Genomic DNA, 24227 nt, shown 5'->3' on the forward strand with positions numbered 1-24227 from the left:
TCCCAAGTCTCAGCTGAATCGCAGCTGTTATCTTTAGGTGGGAAAAAGAAAATCAGAAACAAGAGTCGGGAGTCAGTTCACCCAGAAGAAACTATGGTTTGGCAACTGATTTTGCATGTGAGATCATTTCATTGACTGTGCACTAAACAATTCCTGAAGAAGAGGTGTTATAAAATATTTGCCTTTCGAAACTTTTGCCGGTCGGTTTTATTTGCCACACATAAACCGGAGCCCAGATGGCATGTATATGTATGTATGTAAGGGAGAAGGAAATATTTCTTCAAATATTTCAGTCAAATGAATTGACTGTTCCAAACAAAATGAAAGGCGGGGGAAGGGAGCATTATAAGGCATTTGTAAAAACCGACTGCAAAATGATTTGTTAAACTAGGAGTTGGTAAAAGTGATTACAAAGTGGTTTGATAAACTTGGACTTTTCCTGTTTTCTGTAAGTAGAGGGCTATTTTTTACAAACGCATTGCATCATTCATTCTTTAATGACTCTCTGAAAATATATTCTTTCAGGATTAATTGATTTACTAGTGGCTTTTGACTGTGTGCTTTGAAGTCTAAAGGCACTGGTACCCCTGTAATGTTTTCACTATCAGCATCCTATCTCTGTTCCATGAGGGGGCCTGGGGCTCTTTGTGATATGACCTGGGCAACTGCCACCCACCACCCCAACCGTATCTTGCTGGAGGGCAGTCACTGTGGTTGGTTTAAAAGAAGCTGTCTGGAAATAGCAGTTTCCCAATAACCGTAATATCTGGAGATGGGAATCTGGGAAAGGGAGCCAAAAATGAAAGGGTTAAAAAAAACCCAGCACTTTTCAACTTGAGGCTTATTCTTGCGGTCACATCACAGAACCTGGACTTGCTTTGGGTTTTTTGGTGTTTTTTTTTAATTGAATCTCTCCCCACTCCCTCCTCCACAATTTCTTTGACTCTCTACAACAGCACATTGGAATCCTTCAGAAGCAACTCCAAATCAGAATTAGTCAAATGACAGGATAGGTTGATTTTAATTAGTCGTGCATTTAAAAAAAATTAAAATTAAGGTACAAAGGAAAAGCTTCTGCCCTCTCATAGAGGGACAGTCAGAGTCAAGGCAAATGTCAACTAAAAAAATCACAATAGAAATGACTCAGCGTGTGAAATTGAGTGAGACTCTGGCAAGAATTGATCTTCTGCATGTGGAAAAATATGACCTCCTCAGACTCGGCTGTCACTTATGAATTAATAGTGATTAATAATTAATTGGTGAAATTTATAACAATAATAATAAAAACCCCTTCAGCACATGTCAGGCTGACTTTTGGCAATCCTGCCACCTTCTCTGGTATTTTGATGCATAATGGCATAAATTATTGAACTGAAATACAGATGCATCAAACTTTATAGACAAAAATTGGCTACACAAGAAAGATTAATGCTAGTGATTGGGAATAACACATCTTTTTTTTTCTTAAAGAAAGTATCAGCCCTCTTAAAATGTATTAAATGTGCCCAGTCCTCTGACATTCCTGAGGTGAAAAGTACTGTAGGAAGTCCAAATACGAATGTGTTGTTTAGATTTTAAATGATAGATGATAATATGTCTTCAGGATTCAAACCTCCAAAATCCAACTTAATTTGCTTATGGTGAATTGAGGGTTTTCTTCCATGGATGTTAAGTTAACATCTTGCCACAATTCTAAATCGACTTATAGAGTCAATATCCCGAAAGAGTTTTATCATCTTGCCCCCAGCTAATAAGCAAGGATTTAACAGTTTTAGGGTTAATATTATCCACATTTAAATAACCTTAAAATAAATCTCTCTCATTATGGTTCTTGACAGCTTATTTGTCTCAGGCATCAATTAGACAACACCTCAGCCTAATTCCACTGTACATATTCTGATTTGAAGGATATTTTTAACTAAATGTGTCCTTTCTAATTTCCCAAATTTGACTACCTCCTTCCCACCACTTTCCTCCTCCTCCACTTTCCTGAAGCTTCCTATTTGAAGACCCCGAGATATTCCTGGCCCATAAGAGCCTAAAAGTTCTTTTCTTTAAAGAATGCCATTCCCACATCCCAAACACCTCCAGGTTTCTCTGACGGCTGCAGATCTTCTGAAAGGACCCTCATTTCCCAGCCAGTGAGGGCCAACGACCTTTGACAAGCCAGGTGCCTGTGTGCGAGGAGCTAATTAAATCAATGCTGATGGAATGCAAACAGCATCTTCCATGCCTATGGAACTCAAGTTCAAACTAAAATATCACCAAGGAAGATTTTGACAAAGCTCCCTCCTACTCCCTCGCATTGTCCCCTGGGGCTATTTCAGTCTAGTTCGTTGGGTGGGAGGGGGTGGGAGAGAACCATTTAATCAGGTGCATTCCGAATGAGAGTGTCTAAGATTTCTAATGTCACAACCTCTTGGTGTTTTACCATCTCGGGCCCTATTCAGTGATAATGATTGTTTCTCCAAGAGAAAAGGCGTACACTTTCCAAAGAAGGTGCTTGCTTTCTGTCTGTCAGGCAGCTTTCCACTTCTGGGCTGTTCAGAAGACACTGCCAGATTCTCAGGATCCTTTCTCTAAAAGCCTTCACCTTATACCGGGAAAACCGTAGGCCGGGCCATGTAGCAGAGAGCAGATGAGGCACCTTCAAAGTTGATCTGACTTTTTGCTGCAGCTGGACGATCTTTGCTTTGAGATGGGCTGGCCATTTCTAGGAAGGGGTCGAAACTTTTCCTAAACTTTGCCAAGGGCCTCCCGGAGGGATTCGGCTTGATGACTTTTCCTGTTGTAGAACCGGATTGGACTTTGTTTCTGGCCTTTTGTGGTCTCCTTTGCCTCTCGTCAATTAGAGTTTGCCCAGTATTGGGGAAGGAGCATCTATTTAGCCTTTGAAATGGATGGAAGTGAAAACTTACCATACAAGAAAGGTTGTAAAGTTATTGCAGATAAGGAAACTGGCAGGACAATTTTAAATATCATAATTATAAACTTGTAGGGAAGGCTTGTTCTTCATTAATGTAAGATATGAAATCGCCTCCAAGGTACAAGGACAATTAAATAGTAGAGAATATGTCTATGATTTGCATTGCTGCTGTGTAAATGTAAGGATGGTTGCTCTGTTCTATCTTCTTCACTTTCACAAAATGAAAAGCACACCAGTGCAAGTTGTCCTTTGATAGATTTTTAATATGATTTTAAAGAGTTTTGTTTGGTCTCATTCTTATTCAATGAGATTAATTTAAAGCACTTATCCCCTGGGTTTAAGTCAATCCATGTAGGATTTGGACAGGGTTTGTTGCACGGAGGGGAAAGAGGGGGGCGGTTGGGGGGCGTTGTTTGCAGGAAGCTATGAGAGACTCCTTTCCCACTTCATTAACCCTGAGCTGGGGACAATTCCCCCTCGCCCCCACCGCATTCAGAGCCGAGGATTTACCAAACCCCCATTCACATGCAAAAGAAGCACAAAGCAAAGGGGGAGGCTTGACTTAATTAGCTGCTGTGCATTTTGCAAAATTATAATAATACCCTTACGGCCCCCAGGAAGAAAGGAGTTGGGGGTGGAGGCCAGTGTTAGGGGCTGGTGAGCGGAGGCCAAGGGGGTGCTTAGGAAACAGTAGCAGACCAGGATCCGGGTGTCGTTTTAATGAGGATCCCTATTCGCATCCCTCCCTGACTCCCCCCCACCCGCCAACTTATCTTTCTCCAAAGCATCTTTTTTTTTCTTTTCCCAGATCTCTGCAGTCAACCAAACTAGAAGAGTCTAGTTATTGTTCCCCCTGAAAGGCGGGTTCCCAGCCAACTGCTTCTCCTTTCCCAGGGAGCCGGGGACCCTCTCGGGGGGTCAGCAAAGCAGCAGGTTGGAGAGTGGCCAACTGACCGAAGAAGTACAAGGAGGTTCGGCCTTAACAGATCTCTGTCTTCCTCCTCCTTAGCCCCTCTCCCTCTTTGGAGTCCATATGTGTTGGGGAGGGGTTGTCCCCCCCCCCCCCACCACCACCTCAATTCTCTCCTTTGTATCCGGGGGCAGAGGGGGAGACAGGGAGGGCAGGGAGAGGGATGAGTCGGATCTGGGGGGCGGGTGGATGTTGGGAGGTCTGCGGGGTGCGAAGCCTCGCAGACCTGCTGGCTTGGGGAAGGCCGGAGGCGGGCCAGGCCCGGGGCGAGGGGATGGGGGGCGAGGGAAGGGAGGGGAGGGGATGGAGAGGAGGGGAGGGGGCTGCAGCGGGCTCAGCCTCGGCCTCCATCTGTCGCTGCCCGCGGCCGGGCCGGGCCGGTGACCAGCTGCCGGGGCGCTGGGCCGGACAGATGAGCCCGCTCGGGGAGGGCATTGCGGATGTCCGAGGGGGGCAGACTCCAGTACCCGGACCCCCTCTCCCCCACCTGCACCCTTTCCACCCGACCCACACCCATCCCCCCTGTCCTCCCCATCCCCACCCACCCCCTCCCCACCTCCACCACTTTACCCTCCCCACACCCATCTCCACCTCCATCCACCCCCTCCCCACCTCCACCACTCTGCCCTCCCCATCCCATGCCCCCTGCCCTCTCCACCGCCACCCACCCGCTCCCCACCTCCACCACTCTGACCTCCCCGTCCCCATCCTCCCTGCCCTCTCCACTTTCCCCCACCCCTCCCCACACCACTCTGCTCTCCCCATCCCCATGCCCCCTGCCCTCTCCACCACTCTGCCCTCCCCGTCCCCATCCCCCCGCCCTCTCCACCTTCACCCACTCCCTCCCCACACCACTCTGCCCTCTCCATCCCCATGCCCCTTGCCCTCCATCCCCATGCTCCCTGCCCTCTCCATCCCCATGCCCCCTACCCTCTCCACCTCCATAACTCTCCCCTCCCCATCCCCGTGCCCCCTGCCCTCTCCACCACTCTGCCCTCCCCGTCCCCATCCTCCCTGCCTTTTCCACCTTCCCCCACCCCCTCCCCACACCACTCTGCCCTCTCTATCCCCATGCCCCCTGCCCCTCCACCTTCACCACCCTGCCCTCTCCATCCCCATCCCCCTGCCCTCTCCACCTTCACAGCTCTGCCCTCCCCATCCCCATCCTCCCTACCCTCTCCAGCGCCACCCACCCCCTCCCCACATCCATCCCTCACCCCCTCCACCACTCTACCCTCCCCATACCCATCCTCCCTGCCCTTTCCACCTCCACCACTGTACCCTTCCCACCTCTATCAATCTCCACCTTCACCCTCCTCACCTCCACCACTCTACCCTCCCCATACCCATTTCCACCTCCACCCACCCCCTCCCCACCTCCACCACTCTACCCACTCCACACCCATCTCCACCTCCATCCGCCCCCTCCCCATCTTCACCCGCCCTCCTGTCCCCCTCCCTCTACTGCCCCAAGTCCTCCCTTCCCTCTCCATCTCCACCACTTCGCCTCCCCACCCTCCCCTTCTTTCCCCCTCCACTTCCTCATCCCCGTTCAAGAGCGACTATCCCTCCTCCCCAGACCCCAAGGACAGAGCCCCCCACCCTGGCCTGGGAGGAAAAGGAAAGAGAAAAGGGGGGGGGGGAGCGCTAAAGGGAGAGAGGAAGAGAAAATAAGGGAGGAGAGTGGGATCCGAAGGAAGGGAGGAGGGGAACAGTGGGACCGTTGGACTTAGGCTAGAGAGAAGGGGATGGGGAAAGGGAGAAGCTGGAGCGTGCAAATCAGCGACCTGTTCATTTGTAAGAAGTTTATTTCGACATTTAAAAAAAAAGAGCGCGAGAGCCCGAGGGAGGGACGGCGGCTCCAGTGGAGGCCGAAGCTGGAGGGAAGAAGGGAGAGAGGAAAGGAGGAGGAGGAGAAGGGAGGGAAGGAGACAGCGGTGGAGGCCCCGGTGGAGGCCGGAGCGGGAGGGAGGGAAGGAAGGAGGGAGAGAGGAAAGGAGGAGGAGAAGAAGGGAGGGAAGGGGACAGCGGTGGAGGCCCCGGTGGGGGCTGGAGCTGGAGGGAGGGAGGGAAGGAGGGAAAGAGGGGAGGAGGCACTGATGGAGACCAGAACTGGAGGCAGGGAGTCTGGGAGAGAGAGAGGGTCAGAGCTGGAGGCAGGGAAACTGGGAGGGAGGAAGGGAGAGAGGGTGGTGGCCTCGGTGGAGGCCCGAACTGGAGGTAGGGAGGCTGGGAGAGAGAAGAGGCTGGAGCTGGAGGCAGGGAGACTGGGAGAGAGGGGTGGCAGCCTCGGTGGAGGCCAGAGCTGGAGTCAGGGAGGCTGGGAGAGAAAGAGGGCCGGAGATGGAGGCTGGGAGACTGGGAGGGAGGATCGGTGGCCCCGATGGAGGCCGGAACGGGAGGGAGAGAGGGGCGGCGGCCCCGGTGGAGGCAGGGAGGCTGGGGCGGGGGGGAGAGAGAGACGGAGCTGGAGGCAGGAAGACTGGGAGAGAGGGGCGGCAGCCTCAGTGGAGGCCAGAGCTGGAAGGGAGGAAGAGAGGGGAGGCGGCCCAGATGGAAGCCGGAACTGGAGGCAGGGAGGCTAGGAGGCTGGAAGAGGGGGGGAGAGAAGGGAGAGAAGGAAACAGGGAGGGAGGAAGGGCGGCCCCGGTGGAGGCCGGAGCTGAAGGCAGGTAGGCTGCGGGAGAGGGAGGAGAGAAGGTGGAGAAGGAGGAAGGGAGGGCGGAGCGGCGGGCCCTTGCTGCCTAGCCCGGGAGGGGGGGCACAGGGCGGACGGGCGGTGGGCTAGCACACTCACAGATTCACGGACACGGTCACGGGTTCATGGGTCACGAATAAATAACTTCATATACACTTTGCACACGGTCTGTACAGCTCTGGGCCCGGGGGTCTCACTGGGAGGAGAGGGGGGGCTGCGGAGGGGTGGGTGGGGGGGTCTCTGCACCCATAGCCTCTCCCTGGAGGCCGCTGGATAATAATAATAATAATGATGGTATTTGTTAAGCGCTTACTATGTGCAAAGCACTGTTCTAAGCGCTGGGGTGATCAGGTTGTCCCACGTGGGGCTCACAGTCTTAATCCTCATTTTTACAGATGAAGGTAAACAGGCACAGAGAAGTGAAGTGATTTGCCCAAAGACATACAGCTGACCAGTGGCGGAGCCGGGATTAGAACCCATGACCATGACTCCCAAACCCGGGCTCTTTCCATTGAACCACGCTGCAGGATCTGGGGGAGAGTGAGAGGGGAGACCTTTTGGGGGGGCGTCCCCACCTCTCCAGGGGTGGGCATCCCTGGTGGGAGGAGTCCGGCGCAGATAAGCCCACCCACAGAAAGCGGGGGGCGAGGCAAATAAAGGGATCCTTTTCTGAGTGGGAGAGGAGGGGGCGTCCAGCTGGTGGGAGGGTCTGGGGGGGGGGGAGACATCTGCATTGGAGACATCTGTCAAATGGGGATGAAGCCTGTGAGCCCCACGTGGGACAACCTGATCACCTTGTATCTACCCCAGCGCTTAACAAATACCATCATTATTATCTGGTCCTGGGGGGAAATGAGGATTTTTGACCCCCCGAAGGGAGAGTCCCGGGGGTGGAGACGGGGCGAGGTTGGGGGGAAGTCATTCATTCAATCGTATTTATTGAGCGCTGACTGTGCGCGGAGCACTGGACTTAGTGCCTGGGAAGTACAAGTACGAGAAGCAGCGGGGCTCAGTGGAAACCGCCCGGGCTTTGGAGTCAGAGGTCATGGGTTCAAACCCCGGCTCGGCCAACTGTCAGCTGTGTGACTTCGGGCAAGTCACTTCACCTCTCTGAGCCTCAGTTCCCTCATCTGTCAAATGGGGACGAAGACCGTCAGCCCCCCGTGGGACCACCTGATCACCTTGTAACCTCCCCAGCGCTCAGAACAGTGCTTTGCACCTAGTAAGCGCGGCGTGGCTCAGTGGAAAGAGCGCGGGTTTTGGAGTCAGAGGTCATGGGTTCGAATCCCGACTCCGCCCCATGTCTGCTGTGTGATCTTGGGCAAGTCACTCAACTTCTCTAGGCCTCAGTTACCTCATCTGTCAAATGGGGATGAAGACTGTGAGCCCCACGTGGGACAACCTGATCACCCTGAATCCTCCCCAGCGCTTAGAACAGTGCTTTGCACATAGTAAGCGCTTAACAAATGCTTATTATTATTATTATTATTATTAATCAATGCCATCATCATCATTACAAGTCGGCCACAGAGAGAGACGGTCCCTACCCACCAAGGGGAATCCCTCCCCTCCTCCAGCAGCCCACGGGCCGGGGCGGCCAGCTGGTAGCCGGAGGGGCGAGGATGCAGGCGGCGGGGAGGGGAGGGGGACGAAGGTGTCCCGCTCACCGGGGCTGGGCGGCCCGGGGAAGGACCCCGGGGAGCGGGGGCAGGGGAGGGGGCGGCTCTCCGGCCCCCTGGAGTCCGTGGATGAGGATGCGGGGCACCAGAGGTCTCTGCAGGGTGGGCGGGGGGCCGCCGGGACCCCGGTATAGATAGAGGGCCGCCCCCGGGTCCAGGTTCGACACCAGGCTCTGCGGGTAGAAATAAGGCGACGGGAACATCCTCTGCAGCGCCGAGTAGTTCCCCGCCTCGGCTAACAGCTCCAGGCCCACCGCCGTCTGACGCTTCCACTTGGTCCTGGGGGGAGGCACAGTAACGACAATGACGGTATTAACAATAATAATAGTGGTATTTGGCGCTCACTATGTGCCAAGCACTGTTGACGGTATTCGTTAAGCGCTTACTATGGGCCAAGCGCTGTTCTAAGCCTCCAGCGCTTCCTCTTGGTCCTGGAGGAGGCACAGTAACGAGAATGACGGTATTATATAATAATTATTATGTTGCCAATTTGTACTTCCCAAGCGCTTAATACAGTGCTCTGCACATAGTAAGCGCTCAATAAATACGATTGATGATGATTTGGCGCTTACTATGTGCCAAGCACTGTTGACGGTATTCGTTAAGCGCTTACTATGTGCCAAGCGCTGTTCTAAGCCTCCAGCGCTTCCTCTTGGTCCTGGAGGAGGCACGGTAACGAGAATGACGGTATTAACAATAATAATAATAATGGTATTTGTTTGGCGCTTACTATGTGCCAAGCACTGTTGACGGTATTCGTTAAGCGCTTACTATGTGCCAAGCGCTGTTCTAAGCCACCGCTGCTTCCTTTTGGTCCTGGGGGAGGCACAGTAACAAGAATGACGGTATTAACAAAAATAATAATAATGGTATTTGTTTGGCGCTCACTATGTGCCAAGCACTGTTGACGGTATTCGTTAAGCGCTTACTATGGGCCAAGCGCTGTTCTAAGCCTCCAGCGCTTCCTCTTGGTCCTGGGGGAGGCACAGTAACGAGGATGACGGTATTAACAGTAATAACAATAATGGTATTTGTTTGGCGCTCACTATGTGCCAAGCACTGTTGACGGTATTCATTAAGCGCTTACTATGTGCCAAGCGCTGTTCTAAGCCTCCGCTGCTTCCTTTTGGTCCTGGGGGAGGCACAGTAACGAGAATGACGGTATTAATAATAATAATAATGGTATTTGGCGCTTACTATATGCCAAGCACTGTTGACGGTATTCGTTAAGCGCTTACTATGTGCCAAGCGCTGTTCTAAGCCTCTGCCGCTTCCTCTTGGTCCTGGGGGAGGCACAGTAACGAGAATGACGGTATTAACAATAATAATAATGGTATTTGGCGCTTACTATATGCCAAGCACTGTTGACGGTATTCGTTAAGCGCTTACTATGTGCCAAGCGCTGTTCTAAGCCTCCGCTGCTTCCTTTTGGTCCTGGGGGAGGCACAGTAACGAGAATGACGGTATTAACAATAATAATAATAATGGTATTTGTTTGGCGCTCACTATGTGCCAAGCACTGTTGACGGTATTCGTTAAGCGCTTACTATGTGCCAAGCGCTGTTCTAAGCCTCCAGCGCTTCCTCTTGGTCCTGGAGGAGGCACAGTAACGAGAATGACGGTATTAATAATAATAATAATGGTAGTTGGCGCTCACTATGTCCCAAGCACTGTTGACGGTATTCGTTAAGCGCTTACTATGTGCCAAGCGCTGTTCTAAGCCTCCGCCGCTTCCTCTTGGTCCTGGGGGAGACACAGTAACCAGAATGCTTAGAACAGTACTCCAGCGCTTAGAACAGTGCTTGGCACATAGTAAGCACCTAACAGATACCATCATTATCACTATTATTATTATTGTTAACACCGTTATTGTTATTATTGTTATTGTTGTTAATAATAATGGTATTTGTTTGGCGCTTACTATGTGCCAAGCACTGTTGACGGTATTCGTTAAGCGCTTACTATGTGCCAAGCGCTGTTCTAAGCCTCCGCCGCTTCCACTTGGTCCTCGGGAGCACAGTAACAAGAATGCTTAGAACAGTGCTTCAGCGCTTAGTAAGCACCTAACAAATACCATCATTATTATTATTATTAACACCATCGTTATTATTATTATTATTATTATTAACACTATTATTGTTGTTGTAGTTATTATATTAATAATAATAATAACAATGGTATTTGGCGCTTACTATGTGCCAAGCACTGTTGATGGTATTTGTTAAGTGCTTACTATGTGCCAAGCGCTCTTCTAAGCCTCCGTAGCTTCCTCTTGGTCCTGGGGGGAGGCACAGTAACCAGAATGCTTAGCACAGTGCTCCAGCGCTTAGAACAGTGCTTGGCACATAGTAAGCACCTTACAAATACCATCATCATCACCATTATTATTATTATTATTGTTAACACCGTTATTATTATTATTGTTAATAATAATGGTATTTTTTTGGCGCTTACTATGTGCCAAGAACTGTTGACGGTATTCGTTAAGCGCTTACTATGTGCCAAGCGCTGTTCTAAGCCTCCACCGCTTCCACTTGATCCTCGGGGGCAAAGTAACAAGAATGCTTAGAACAGTGCTCCAGCCCTTAGTAAGCGCCTAACAAGTACCATCATCATCATTTTTATTATTAACGCCATCGTTATTATTATTAGTAACACTATTATCATTATTGTTGTCATTATTATATTGTTAATAATAATAATAATAATAATGGTATTTGGTGCTTACTATGTGCCAAGCACTGTTGACGGTATTTGTTAAGTGCTTACTATGTGCCAAGCGCTCTTCTAAGCCTCCGTCGCTTCCTCTTGGTCCTGGGGGGAGGCACAGTAACAAGAATGTTTAGAACAGTGCTTGGCACATAGTAAGCGCCTAACAAATACCATCATCATCATTATTATCGTTAGCACCATCATCATTGTTATTATTAACAATAGTAATATTATTAACAATGGTAATAATAATAATGGTATTTTGGGCGCTTACTATGTGCCAAGCACTGTTGACGGAATTCGTTAAGTGCTTACTATGTGCCAAGCGCTGTTCTAAGCCTCCGCCACTTCCTCTTGGTCCTGGTTGGGGGGGAGGGGTGCACAGTAACAAGAATGCTTAGAATAGTGCTCCAGCGCTTTAAATAGTGCTTGGCACATAGGGCCTAACAACTACCATCATCATTATTATTATTGTTAACACCGTCATTATTATTATCGTTGTTAATAATAATAATAGTATTCGTTAGGCGCTTACTATGTGCTAAGCACTGTTGACGGTATTCGTTAAGCGCTTACTATGTGCCAAGCGCTGTTCTAAGCCTCCGCCGCTTCCACTTGGTCCTGGGGGATGCACAGTAACGAGAGTGATGGTATTCGTTAAGCGCTTACTATGTGCCAAGCGCTGTTCTACGCTCTGGGGTAGAGGCCAGGTAATCAGGTTGTCCCACGTGGGGCCTCACGGTCTTCATCCCCATTTTACAGACGAGGGAACTGAGGCACAGAGAAGTGAAGTGACTTGCCCAAAGTCACGCAGCTGACAAGTGGTGGAGCCGGGATTAGAACCCATAACCTCTGACTCCCAAACCCGGGTTCTTCCCACTAAACTACGCTGCTTCTCCTGCAATCAATCAATCAATCAATCAATCAATCAATCAATCGTATTTATCCTGCAAATGCCAGGCGGGGGGTGAGGGAGAGGCCCGGGCCCCCATCTCTCTCTCTCTCTCTCTCTCTCTCTCTCTCTCTCCCTCTCCCTCTCTCTCTCTCTCTGTCTCCCACCCAGGAGCCGGTCCCCTCACCTTCTCCAGGAGGCCTTTCCGGAGTAAGCCCCCCTTTTCCTTTGCCCCCCCATCCCATCCCTGCCCCACAGCACTTGTGTGTATATATGTACATATGTAATTAATTATGGCATTTGTTAAGTGCTTGCTATGTGCAAAGCACTGTTCTAAGCGCTGGGGGGATACAAGGAGATCATCATCATCATCAATCGTATTTATTGAGCGCTTACTATGTGCAGAGCACTGTACTAAGCGCCTGGGAAGTACAAATTGGCAACATATAGAGACAGTCCCTACCCAATAGTGGGCTCACAGTCTAAAATCAGGTTGTCCCACGTGGGGCTCACAGTCTTAATCCCCATTTTACAGATGAGGTAACTGAGGCTCAGAGAAGTTAGGTGACTTGCCCAAGGTCACACAGCAGACATGGGGCGGAGCCGGTATTCGAACCCATGACCTCTGACTCCAAAGCCCGTGCTCTTTCCACTGAGCCATTTTTTTAATTAATAATATGTATATATCAAGCGCTTAGTCCAGTGCTCTGCACACAGTAAGTGCTCAATAATAATAATCATAATAATGGTATTTGTTAAGCGCTTACTATGTGTCAAACACAGTACTAAGCGCTGGGGTAGATGCAGGGTAATCAGGTTGTCCCACACGGGGCTCACAGTTTTAATCCCCATTTTACAGATGAGGTACCTGAGGCACAGAGAAGTTAAGTGACTTGCCCAAGGTCACACAGCCGATAAGTGGCAAAGCCGGGATTAGAACGCACGACCTCTGACTCCCAAGCCTGTGCTCTTTCCACTGAGCCACGCGGATTGAATGAATCTATAATTCTAATTAATTCTTATTTATATTGATGCTATTGATGCCTGTTGACTTGTTCTGAGGCCTGTCTCCCTCCCCCTTCTAGACTGTGAGCCCGTTGTGGGCAGGGATTTTCTTTGTTGTTGAATTGTATTTTCCAAGCCCTTAGTATTAATTCATTCATTCAATCGTATTTATTGAGCGCTTACTGTGTGCAGAGCACTGGACTAAGCGCCTGGAGTGTGCAATTCGGCAACGGAGACAATCCCTACCCAACAACGGGCTCACAGTCTAGAAGCGGGGAGACAGACAACTAAACAAAGCAAAACGAGTAGATAGGCATCAATAGCATCAATATAAATAAATTGAATTGTAAATCGAATTATACAGTGCTCTGCACACAGTAAGCGCTCGATAAATTCGATTGAATGAATGAATTAGATGGGCCCCGGGTGTTGGGGGAAGAGGGGAGAGTCACTTTCCAGCAGAAAAAAGTCAGTGTCCGGCGGGTGGGAGGAGGGGAGGCTCCGGCAGGACTCCAACACTGGGAGTGCGGGAGGGGTTACTCTTCAGTGCCATCTCTGTAAACCCGTTGTGGGCTGGGATCGTCTCTATTTATTGCTGTATTGTACTTTCCAAGCGCTTAATACAGTGCTGTGTACACAGTAAGCGCTCAATAAATACGATTGAATGAATCTCTACTGCGCCGGGGGGGCTGGAGAGCGGGCGCTCTATAAAAAGAATATTCTTTCTCTCTTGCTCTCTCTCTCTTGTCTCTCTTTATAGTTGAACTGAACTTCCCAAGCGCTTAGTACAGTGCTCTGCACACAGTAAGCGCTCAATAAATACGATTGAATGAATGAATGAACGAGTGAAAAAGAATATTCCCGTGATTAGGGTCTCACCCAACCTGGGGAGTTGAGGGAGGGGGAGAGAGAAAGGGGGAGAGAGATCCTCTCTGAACCCCTAGATCTGGGGGTGACACGTAGACTCCCAGGTTGACTGCAGGGAAAGGAAGGGGCTGATGATTGGGGTGGGGTGGGGGTCGGGGAAGAAAAACAAGCTCCTTTCCTCCCTCCCACCCTCCCCTCAATCCTGCCCCATCCTGGGGGAGGATCTCGCCTCCTTATTAGAGTTAGTACATTCATTCCATCGTTAATTCAGTGGTATTTATTGAGCGCTTATTGTGTGCAGAGCACTGTACTAAGCGCTTGGAAAGTACAATTCAGCAATAATAATGGCATTTATTAAGCGCTTACTATGTGCAAAGCACTGTTCTAAGCGCGGAGGGGGGGTACAAGGTGATCAGGTTGTCCCACGTGGGGCTCACAGTCTTAATCCCCGTTTTCCAGATGAGGTAACTGAGGCACAGAGAAGTTAAGTGACTTGCCCAAAGTCAAGTGGCAGCGCTGGATTTGAACCCACGACCTCTGAGTCCAAAGCCCGTGCTCCTTCCACTGAGCCACGCTGCTTCTCTAAATAAAGAGAAGCAATAAATGAAGCAATAAAACGAGACAATCCCTGCCCACAACGGGCTTACAGTCTAGAGGAAGGGAGACAGACATCAAAACAAGTAAAGAGGCCTCAATAGAAATGAATAGACAGTTCCTGGCACTCGGTAAGCGCTTAACAAATACCGAAATTATTATTATTAGACCCCTGGGGGCGAGAGGGTGGGGACGGCGGAGCGGGAAACGTGGCAAACCGGAGAAGCACCGTGGCTCAGTGGGAAGAGCCCGGGCTTTGGAGTCAGAGGTCGTGGGTTCAAACCCCGGCCCCGCCAATTGTCAGCTGTGTGACTTTGGCCAAGTCACTTAACTTCTCTGTACCTCAGTTACCTCATCTGTAAAATGGGGATGAAGACTGTGAGCCCCCCGAGGGACAACTTGATCACCGTGTAACCTCCCCAGCGCTTAGAAACAGTGCTTTGCACATAGTAAGCCCTTAATAAATGCCGTTATTATTATTAAGGTAGGGAGACACTCCGGGCCGATGTTGGAGAATCCAGTGTTCTCGGAAGGGAAAAGGAGTGGGAACGGAGAAATCCCTGTTCGTTTCCTTCCCAGCCCCAAGACCTCCTTCCATACGCCCTGGGTAGCCTGTCCCAGCCCCCCTTTCGGGGTACAGGCGATCCGGGGGTACCCCCAGCCCCCACTTTCGGGGTACAGGCCATCCAGGGGGGCCCCTCACGCCCTCCGAGCCTTCCCGCCGCGCCAGTCCGATTTCCCGACTTGAATTATTCATCATCATCATAATTGTGTAATTACTGTAACGGGCCTTAATTATTGATGCCCGAAGCGGTAATTGGTATTTATTATTAATGGGTCGATGTGTTATGCGTTAGTGTTTATGGAAAAGTCATTCGGCTCGGAAAGGAAGAGGAGGAAATACCGAATCGGAAAAACACCAATAGAGACCTATCGGACAATACAAGATTGATCCCGGGCCTTTCTTTCAAGGAACACAAAACGCTTCTTCCCCGTCTTATACTTACAGGTGGGAGGCGGGGGAAGGGAGAGCAGGGATTCTGCCCTGCCCACGAGGAGGATATTGAGGTATGGAGAGGTGAAGAAACTGGCCCGAGGTCCCCCAGCGGGGAGTCGGGATTCGAACACAGGTCTCCGAGCCCCAAGGTCTTCCCTTGGAAGATCCAGGGGCGCCTCCCCTCAGACCCTGAAATTCAGCCCCAGCCAGCTCTGACCAGAGCCCCAGGAGAGGGGGTTTTAATCTCTGGCCCCCTCCGTCTATACAGTAGTTCTGGGATTTAGGGCGCAATAATCCCAAACCCGCATAGGCAGACGACAGAGTGGGTCTGCAGGCAACGACAGTGGGGACACGTGTGCTCAAGTTTCTGGCTCTTGGGTTGAAGTTTATTTGTATTTCTCTATGATTGTATTTCTGTGGGCACGTGCATTGCGTGGGTGGGTGGGTGTTTGATTAGGGATGTGTGTTAGGATTTACGATTCTCGTTGCATAACGCGAATGCATTGGAGTTGTCGCGTGTGCACGCGTTGGGGTGGCAATGTTGGCAATGTCTGTCGTTGCGTGGGTGGCCATCTCTGCTTATTATGTCTGCGGACCGTTGAGCGTCTGTGAGCTGATATAATAATAATGTTGGTATTTGTTAAGGCTTTACTAAGCGCTGGGGTGGATACAAGATAATCAGGTTGCCCCACCTGGGGCTCACAGTCTTCACCCCCATTTTACAGATGAGGTCACTGAGGCACAGAGAAGTTAAGTGACTTGCCCAAGGTCACACAGCTGACAAGCGGCGGAATCGGGATTAGAACCCATGACCTCTGACTCCCAAACCCAGGCTTTTTCCACTGAGCAAAGCTGCTTCTCTACCCATGCCGTTTTCCCTGTTTCCATGGCAGTTGTGGGTCAGTATGCTTTATTCATTCAGTCGTATTTACTGAGCGCTTACTAACGATGGCTTTTGTTAAGCACATACTATGTGCCAAGCACTGTTCTAAGCGCTGGGGGGATATAAGGTAATCAGGTTGTCCCACATGGGGCTCACAGTCTTAATCCCCGTTTTACAGAAGAGGGAATTGAGGCCCAAAGTCACACAGCGGATAAGAGGCCGAGCCGGGATTAGAACTCATGATCTCTGACTCCCAAACCCGTGCTCTTTCCACTGAGCCACGCTGCTTCTCTGTGCCGAGCACCGTACTAAGCGCTTGGAAAGTACAATACAGCAATAAAGAGAGACCACCCTTGCCTACAACGGGCTCCATCCCTGAGTACCGTGTGTTTGGGGTGCTCCCGCTGAGGTACGCGTGACACGCTGCCAGCCTAGGGATGCTGTGTGTGTGGCAGCTAGATTGGCTCTCGTTCGTGTCGGTGTGTGTCGTGGTGCGAGTTTTACGATCGCGTGGTGCGGTTGTCCGGTTGCGGCTATCGTGGGCTCATCTGGGACTCGTTGGTGTATGTTAAGGTTTGAAGATTGTGTAATACGAATTTGAGGATTTTGTGAAAGTCAGTGTGTGTGGAGTGGAGGTGGGGGGAGCCCTTTAATAATAATAATAATAGCATTTGTTAAGCCCTTACTGTGTGCCAAGCACTGTTCTAAACGCTGGGGGGATTGCAAGGTAATCAGGTTGTCCCACGCGGGGCTCACAGTCTCAATCCCGTGGTGCTAGAGTTGCAGCGTGGCTCAGTGGAAAAAACCTGGGCTCGGGAGTCAGAGGTCGAGGGTTCTAATCCCGGCTCCGCCACTTGTCAGCTGTGTGACATTGGACAAGTCACTTAACTTCTCCGTGCCTCAGTTACCCCGTCTGTAAAATGGGGATTAAGACTGTGAGCCCACGTGGGACAATCTGATGACCTCGTATCCCCCCCCCCCCCCCCGCACCAGGGTTTAGAACAGTTCTTGGCACGGAGTAAGCGCCTAACAAATACCATAGTTATGAATCCCCATTTTACAGATGAGGTCACTGAGGCCCAGAGAAGTTAGGTGGCTGGCCCAAAGTCGCACAGCGCGGGCCCCGCTATCCTTCGGCGTGGGCTCGTCCCCGTTACCTGCGGTTCTGGTACCAAGTCTTGACCTGCGTGTCGGTGAGGTTGAGGGAGGCGGCCAGCTCCATGCGGTCCTGCACGCTCAGGTATTTCTGCCGCTCGAAGCTGCGCTCCAGCTGCGCCAACTGATGGTCGGTGAACGCGGTGCGGGCTTTGCGCGGCTTCTTCAGGCGCACGGGAGGACTGTCCCGGGAGCTGGAGATCTCCCGGTCGCCTTCTTCCTTCACTGGGGGGAGACACAATCCGGGAAGGGCAAGGGAGCGTCAGGGCGAGGCCTGGCCTCCATTCCAGGCCCGGGAGACGCGCATGGGAAGGAGGGGGCTCCGGCAGCCGGAAAAGACAGAGGAGAGAGGGGATTCCCATCAATAGGGAAAGACCCAAAGAGGGTCCCCAGGAGGGAGACCACCCCCAAAGTGTCGCGGAAGGAGTCGGAAAAGTCCCCCTCCTACTGCGGCTCAGTGTCCGCGCTCCCACCGCCAAATCCTCTCTCCTTTCTGGATTTGGTCCGGACTGAGCGGCAAGAAGTGAGATGTTGAGCAGAGAGGCGAGACTAAATTCTCTCCCTTCTCGCTTTGGCCCGGCCTCCGCGGCAAGAAGTGAGATGATGAGCAGAGGGGGCGGGGAGAGAGCGAATGGAAAGGGGCGAGGGGCGAGAGAGGGGGAGAGGCCCAGAGGACCCCCAAACTTGGCTCCCAAAAACGAAAAGAGTTGGGCAAGGGGATCGGGGTGGGAGCGGGGAGATGGAGACCCTGGAGGAAGCCGGCGCCTTGGAGACAGAACAGGGTGATTTTTGGATGATCTTTGGAAGCGCTCTTGATTGGGAGCTCGTTGTGGGCAGGGATGGTCTCGCTCTCTCTCTACTAACGTATCGTACTTTCCGAAGCGCTTAGTATAGTGCTCTGCGCACAGTGAGCGCTCAATAAATACAATTGAATGAATGAATGAACCCTGAAAAGCAGCGTAATCTAATGAGCAGCAGCGTGGCCTAGTGGAGGAAGCACGGGCTCTCAGAAGGACCTGGGTTCTAATCCCGCCTCTGCCGAGTGCTTGTCGTGTGACCTTGGGCAAGTCGCTTAACTTCTTGGCGCTTCAGTTTCCTCATCTGTAAAATGAGTTTACTTGCTCTTCCTACTACTTATGATAATAATAATAATAATAATAATAATAATAATAATAATGGTATTGGTTAAGCGCTTACTTTGTGCCAGTCACTGCACTAAGCGCTGGGGTGGTTTCAGCGCTTGGCACAGAGTAGGCACTTAACAAATGTCATCATCAGCATTCAAGGAAATCAGGTCGGACACAGTCCCTGTTCCACGTGGGGTTCATAGTCTCAATCCCCTGTGAGTCCCATGCGGGACAGGGACAGTGTCTGACCTAATTAACGCACAACTACCCCAGTGCTTAGAACAGTGTTTGACACATAGTCAGCGCTTAACGAATGCCACTAAAAACAAACAGTCAACGAAAAACCCGGGTTTGTGGGCTTCCACACCTCCTTCCCTGTAGAACTGCAGTCTGCGAAAGACCTTGTAGACTAGATTCCCGATCCTTCGCGTGCCGGCCCTGATCCCAGACGCAAGTCTGAGCTGCGGGACTCGGGCCGGGCTTTACCCGGCTATAAATGCGCCTGCGAGCCTGGATGGATCGAAGGGCAATCGGTTTTTAAAGCGGGTAGCTCGAGAAAAACTAGACAGGTCCCTGCAGCGGGTGCATTTGTGCTGGGAGATGTTAAAAAATTTTCTAAAACTGCGTAGCCAGTGGAAGAAACTCACAGGACCTTCTCGTGGACGGGTGGGGGTATCTGCATATCTGGAGGTATTTAAATAATCCACATCCACACGCACACACACATACACACACAATACACGCCCCATTCTCGAGACGCAAAATGCTCTCCAATTAAATACATAGGTACGCGAAAATTACATCTGGTGGGTATTTAGCTGAACAAATAAACTCTCCGCAGACACCTCTAGGAATTCCCTCTATAGCCTGGGATTTAGGTGTTAGGAGACTCGTCTCGTCCCGTGTCCCATTTCTCTCTCCCCCCGCTCTCCCCCACAGACACACACACCAACCCGCCAACAACTACCACCTACACACTCTCTGGGTCCCTGCCTCAGGTGATCTATACGAGAAAACATCTGGATTAGGTCCCCCACCCCCGCCCCCTTTCCCAAAGGCGATTCGCGAATTTGGTGGCGTGGCTTGGCTCGGTCAGAGAACCCGGTGCATGACATTGTGCGAGGCCCTCGCAGCGACAGGGCTCCCGTCGAATGCGAGAGGTTCTCTCTGTAGGAAAACAATAATCCTGTTAATTAAGCCACCAGGGAGAGGAAACCCTTCGACCAGCGAGGTGACGGCAGCTAGTAGCCCGGGAGAGAGAGAGAGAGAGGGGAGAGAGAAGGTCTAAGGCATCCGTGGGGGGAAATTCCAGCTCCTCCAGCCCTGGACACCGCGCCGAGTGGGGCTTGGAGGCTTGGGAGAGCTGGTGACAGGGTGGGAGTAGGAAGGTGGGGAGAGATCTTACAGCGCGCAGAGAAAGCAGACTTGAGGCGGACACTAAAGGTAGAAAAGAGGAGGCGATTGGGGTGAGGAACGCCGACAATTCAGGTTGGATCCACACAGGCAAAGGGAAGTGGAAAGTTGAGACAACCGTTAGGATAATTCCGCCAAACACACTCGTTCTGAACTTGGAAGGGAGGTGGGAGGGATTGGCTATTTGGGGCCGTCATTTTCAAACCCGAAATATTCGGGTAGGCGCGGATAGAATTATCTGGATAATTGCACAGTTCTCTTCCCTTGGGCGGTGAAGGCCCCCGCCGTGGGAGCAAAGGAAAGGGCGAAGACGTGACGGCAAAGAGGCTGGCGTTTGGGGGACAGATCCAAAGTTCATTCGGCTTTCGGAGCGTGAGAAATCCTTTCCTATTTCGGTTTCAACGAATGCGCCTCGGCTCGGGCGGCTCGCTCTCCGGGGTCCCTCGGAGCAGAGGCGAAACCGGGAGCAGACGGAATTCGGCTGGCGGGGGGGCAAGGATAAATTGGAATACCACTCCTTATCGGGAACACCCCTTTCCAAAAGTACCCTCTCTCTGGCAAGGATGGATTTTGGGGTTTTCTTTGGAAAACACTTAAACTCCACCGGCCCGCCGCCCTTCTCCTTCTTCCCCCCGCCCCTTGTTCTCTCTCCCCCTCTCCCCCTAACCCTGTGAACCACCCCGTATCTGTCCACACCTGTCCGTGTCTGTCTGCCGTGTATTCTCCCCGTTCGGGACGAGGGATGGGTGTCTCTGTCTCCGCCTCTCCTTCTCCCTCAATTACGCGTATTAATCCTACAGCTCCTGCCCCTCATTAAGCAAAAAGGACGGGCCTCGCCTGGCCTCTCTGGGGAGCTTCTCCTGATCCGCTTTTTTTCCGTTTTCCCCCCTCCCTCCCAACCCCCCAGACCCCAGAGAGTTTTCAGTGTCTGGCCCAGGCCCCTGGCTCGGCCAGCGCTGATCCTCCTTCTAGCCCGATTTCTCCTCCCTCGTTAAATATGTTTATGTTGGAGTAAAAATTCGCTCTAATATATAGACACGAATACATACAGTCGCAAGGAGATGGTGCCTTCAAGGAGAAGGCAATCGGAGTTGCTAATTCCAGAGGTTCCTGCAGCCGGCTCACCCCCCCCCCCCCAATAGCTAAGCTCCCCCTCCCCCACAACAGGCCCCCTTTTCCCGCTTCTCCCCGAATCTGGTTCCTTTTCTCTGAGACCAGTTCTCAGTCTGTTCAGCTCAACTCTCTCCTGATCCCCCGGGCTCTCCCCGTCTTCCCCAGCTCTTAGTACAGTACCTGGCACCCAGTAAGCGCTTAACAAATACTACAATTATTATCCCTGAATGAGAAGCCAGGAACCAAAAGACTGCCAGATCCTCCAAAGATCCAACACGAACACTTTTCTCGGGAGACTCGATCCGGGAATCTTCACACAATTCCTGTTTCTAGGTCTGATTACGAATTCCGAACTCCGAGGCGGCCGGGTTGGTGTCTGGACTCTCAGCCCCCAAGGCCAAGGAAGCGGTAGCTAAGGGGATGGCACTTTTGGGAAAAATATTATGGAAATCCTGATGGAAAACGGGAGCCTCCAGCCACCAGCGGCTCCCAACGGTGCTCAGGTGCCCCTAGCCCAAAGTTTGTTTTGGAGAGAGGATTTGGGCCTTTCAAGCTTTTTCGGACTCTGCCTCCCCATTTTCTCTCGCCCTTGGTTTTCTTCCCCTACCTTGCCCTCAGGCTGCAGAATTCAGAGTCGCCAAGAATCTGAAGCCACTCTCTACCCCGTGTGAAGAAAAAGGAAACCCACTGTAGCTCTCAGGCAGCCGAAGCGTGGGAGTATGGGGCTGCGGGTGGGGACTGGGATTGGAGAGGCGGATTTCGGCTCTGCTTTCCTTTCTTTCCTAAATCCCAGTCCACCTCCTGCCCGCCCTGTACCCCAGACCCCGGCGGCGAGGAAGATAACCAAACCGTGAAGCAGCGTGGCTTAGTGGAAAGAGCCCGGGCTTGGGAGTCAGACGTCGTGGGTTCTAATTCCGGCTCCGCCACTTATCAGCTGTGTGACTTTGGGCAAGTCACTTAACTTCTCTGTGCCTCAGTTACCTCATCTGTAAAATGGGGATTAAGGCTGTGAGCCCCACGTGGGACAAGCGGATTACCTTGTATCTACCCAGGCGCCTGGAACAGTGTGCGGCACGTAGTAAGGGCTTAACAAATATGATTATTGTTGTTATTAATAATAATTCTAAACGGGAACGAAAGGAAGCGGCGGCAACTCCGATGGGGGTCGGTCGGAGAAGGGGTCGCGGAGCAGAAAGACAGCAGCCGGGAGCGTGTCCTCGGGACTCCTGTCTAGAGCCGGGGGTCCCGACTTCCCGTTCCATTCGTTCATTCAATCGTACTTATGGAGAGCTTACTGTGTGCAGAGCACTGTACTAAGAGCTTGAAAAGTACAATTCGTCGATAATAGAGACAATCCTTACCCAATAACGGGCTAAAAGTCTAGCCCGCCCTTGGGTCAAATGGTGAGGCCAATTTAAAACTAAATCCGATTTAAAGTCCAGAGTGAAGGCATGACTCTCTCTCTCTCTCTCTCTCTCTCTCTCTCTCTCTCTCTCTCTCTCTCTCTCTCTCTCTTTCTCTCTCTCTCTTTCTCTCTCCCTCCCTCCCCCCCTTCTCTTTTTCTCCCTTTTCTCTTTCTCCCTTTCCTCCTGACCCCTCTCGCCCGATTCGATTTCGGGGGTCGATGTCTCCATTCCAATCTCCACCCCCTTCAGAGCAGCTCCCGGCTCCTCCTGCCCAGGAGAGCTTGCCCGGTTCTTTTTGTTCCCACTGAAAGAGGGAAGTCCCTGCCGCGGCCGGACGAAATCCGAACTGGGCGGATGATCTGTTCCTTCTGACTTCCTCGATGTGATGCGTGGATCGAATGGGCCGACACTCAGGAGGCCCCCGGTCGGAACGAAAGCCCATCCCAGTTAGTAGGGAATCGGAGTCGGGGTGCGGAGGGAACGGGACGGTGTTTCCCCTCGAAGTTTCGGAACTTTTCTTTGGGCCTGGTTGGGGGCCTCGCCCCTTTTCCCCACTTTACCAGGCCGGATGGCGAGGAGAGCCAGCCTGGTGGAGCGCTTCGGGTCTGCGCCCTTGGGAAGGCCCGGAGCCGGAGGGGGCGAGTGTGTGTGTGTGTGGGTGGGTGTGTGTAGTTGTGTGTCCTCTGGTCCCCGTGCTTAGGAGAAGCAGCGTGGCTTAGCGGAAAGAGCCTGGCCTTGGGAGTCAGAGGTCGTGGGTTCTAATCCCGGCTCTGCCATTCATCAGCTGCGTGACTTTGGCCAAGTCACTTCACTTCTCTGTGCCTCAGTTACCTCATCTGTCAAATGGGGATGAAGACTGTGGGCCCCACGTGGGACATCCTGATGACCTTGTATCTACCCCAGCGCTTAGAACAGTGCCTGGCACATAGTAAGCGCTTAACAAATCCCAACATTATTCGATAGGGGCCACTCGAAATCCCCCCTTCCCCATCCTGTCGAGTCCAGCGCGCTTACCTTTGTACTCCGAGTCCGAGGAGGCGTTGCTGCTGGCTTTGTCCAGCTTGTCTCTAAAGTCTTCCCCGGGCTTGGGCACGAGGCGTGCCCCAGGCTCCTGGGCGGCCGGCTGCCCGTTGCTGGAGTAGGGCGCGCAGGCGGCCAGGGGTTTGCAGTCGGCCAGTATGTCCCTGATGAGGAAGGACGAAGTCACGGTGCGCGACTGGGAAGGGGCCGAGAGCTGCCCCGGCTGCAGGTGCGAATCCAAGGCCGGCCCTGCCCGCTGCGCCCCGGCCTCGACGCAATCCCTCCTGGGCGAGGCGGGCGATGGGCAGCCGCTGCTGCTGCTGCTGCTGCTGCTACTACCACCGCCGCCCTCCGAGCCGGGGTTCAGCTCCAGGGGGGAGCGACAGTCCCCGGCCAGGAGCTCCCCCTTGGGCAGCGGGGGGCTGCCCGCTCGGTGCGAGAGGATGGAGTCGATCCCAAATCCATTGGCGCCTTCCATGGCCCAGACGCTGGCTCTCCCCTCCGAGCCTCGCCGCCCGCAGTGCCAGCAAGCCGCCGGCCCCCTGCCCCTAGCTTCGGGCTGGCATGGGGCAGGCCGGAGCCGCCGAAAGAGGTCAGCCTCGGGGGAGCCGCGCGGAGCCGCGCATTAGATCCGAAAGGGCTTCAGCGCTTCTCCTGCAGCATCTCCACCACCGCCGTGCCCGGAGGGGGTGGGAGTGCCCGGGTGGGGGGGGAGAGAGAACGAGGGAGGGGGGCAGAGAGAGAGAGAGAGAGAGAGGAGAGAGAGAAAA

General features: G+C 52.3%; 1 protein-coding gene across 1 annotated transcript; it reads right to left on the bottom strand.

Moving 5' to 3' along the window:
- Window positions 1-8122: 8122 nt before the first annotated feature.
- On the bottom strand, window positions 8123-24054 carry BARHL1 (BarH like homeobox 1). Its single transcript, XM_038745807.1, has 3 exons — window positions 23452-24054; window positions 17381-17603; window positions 8123-8552 (listed from the first exon to the last, which is right to left on the bottom strand). The coding sequence occupies exons 1-3, from the start codon at window positions 23933-23935 to the stop codon at window positions 8258-8260; spliced, it is 1002 nt and encodes a 333-aa protein (XP_038601735.1). The 5' UTR covers window positions 23936-24054; the 3' UTR covers window positions 8123-8257.
- Window positions 24055-24227: the final 173 nt, after the last annotated feature.

The sequence above is a fragment of the Tachyglossus aculeatus genome, chromosome 4 (genome assembly GCF_015852505.1).
Source record: "Tachyglossus aculeatus isolate mTacAcu1 chromosome 4, mTacAcu1.pri, whole genome shotgun sequence".
NCBI classification, from domain to species: Eukaryota; Metazoa; Chordata; class Mammalia; order Monotremata; family Tachyglossidae; genus Tachyglossus; species Tachyglossus aculeatus.

Excerpts from the sequence above, each read along its gene's own strand:
- BARHL1 (XM_038745807.1), bottom strand. The coding sequence starts at position 23,935 with ATGGAAGGCGCCAATGGATTTGGGATCGACTCCATCCTCTCGCACCGA. Across the intron at positions 17,604-23,451 it reads CTCGGACTCGGAGTACAAAG|TGAAGGAAGAAGGCGACCGG; the intron begins GTAAGCGCGCTG and ends GTCTCCCCCCAG. Across the intron at positions 8,553-17,380 it reads ACTTGGTACCAGAACCGCAG|GACCAAGTGGAAGCGTCAGA; the intron begins GTAACGGGGACG and ends GCCTCCCCCCAG.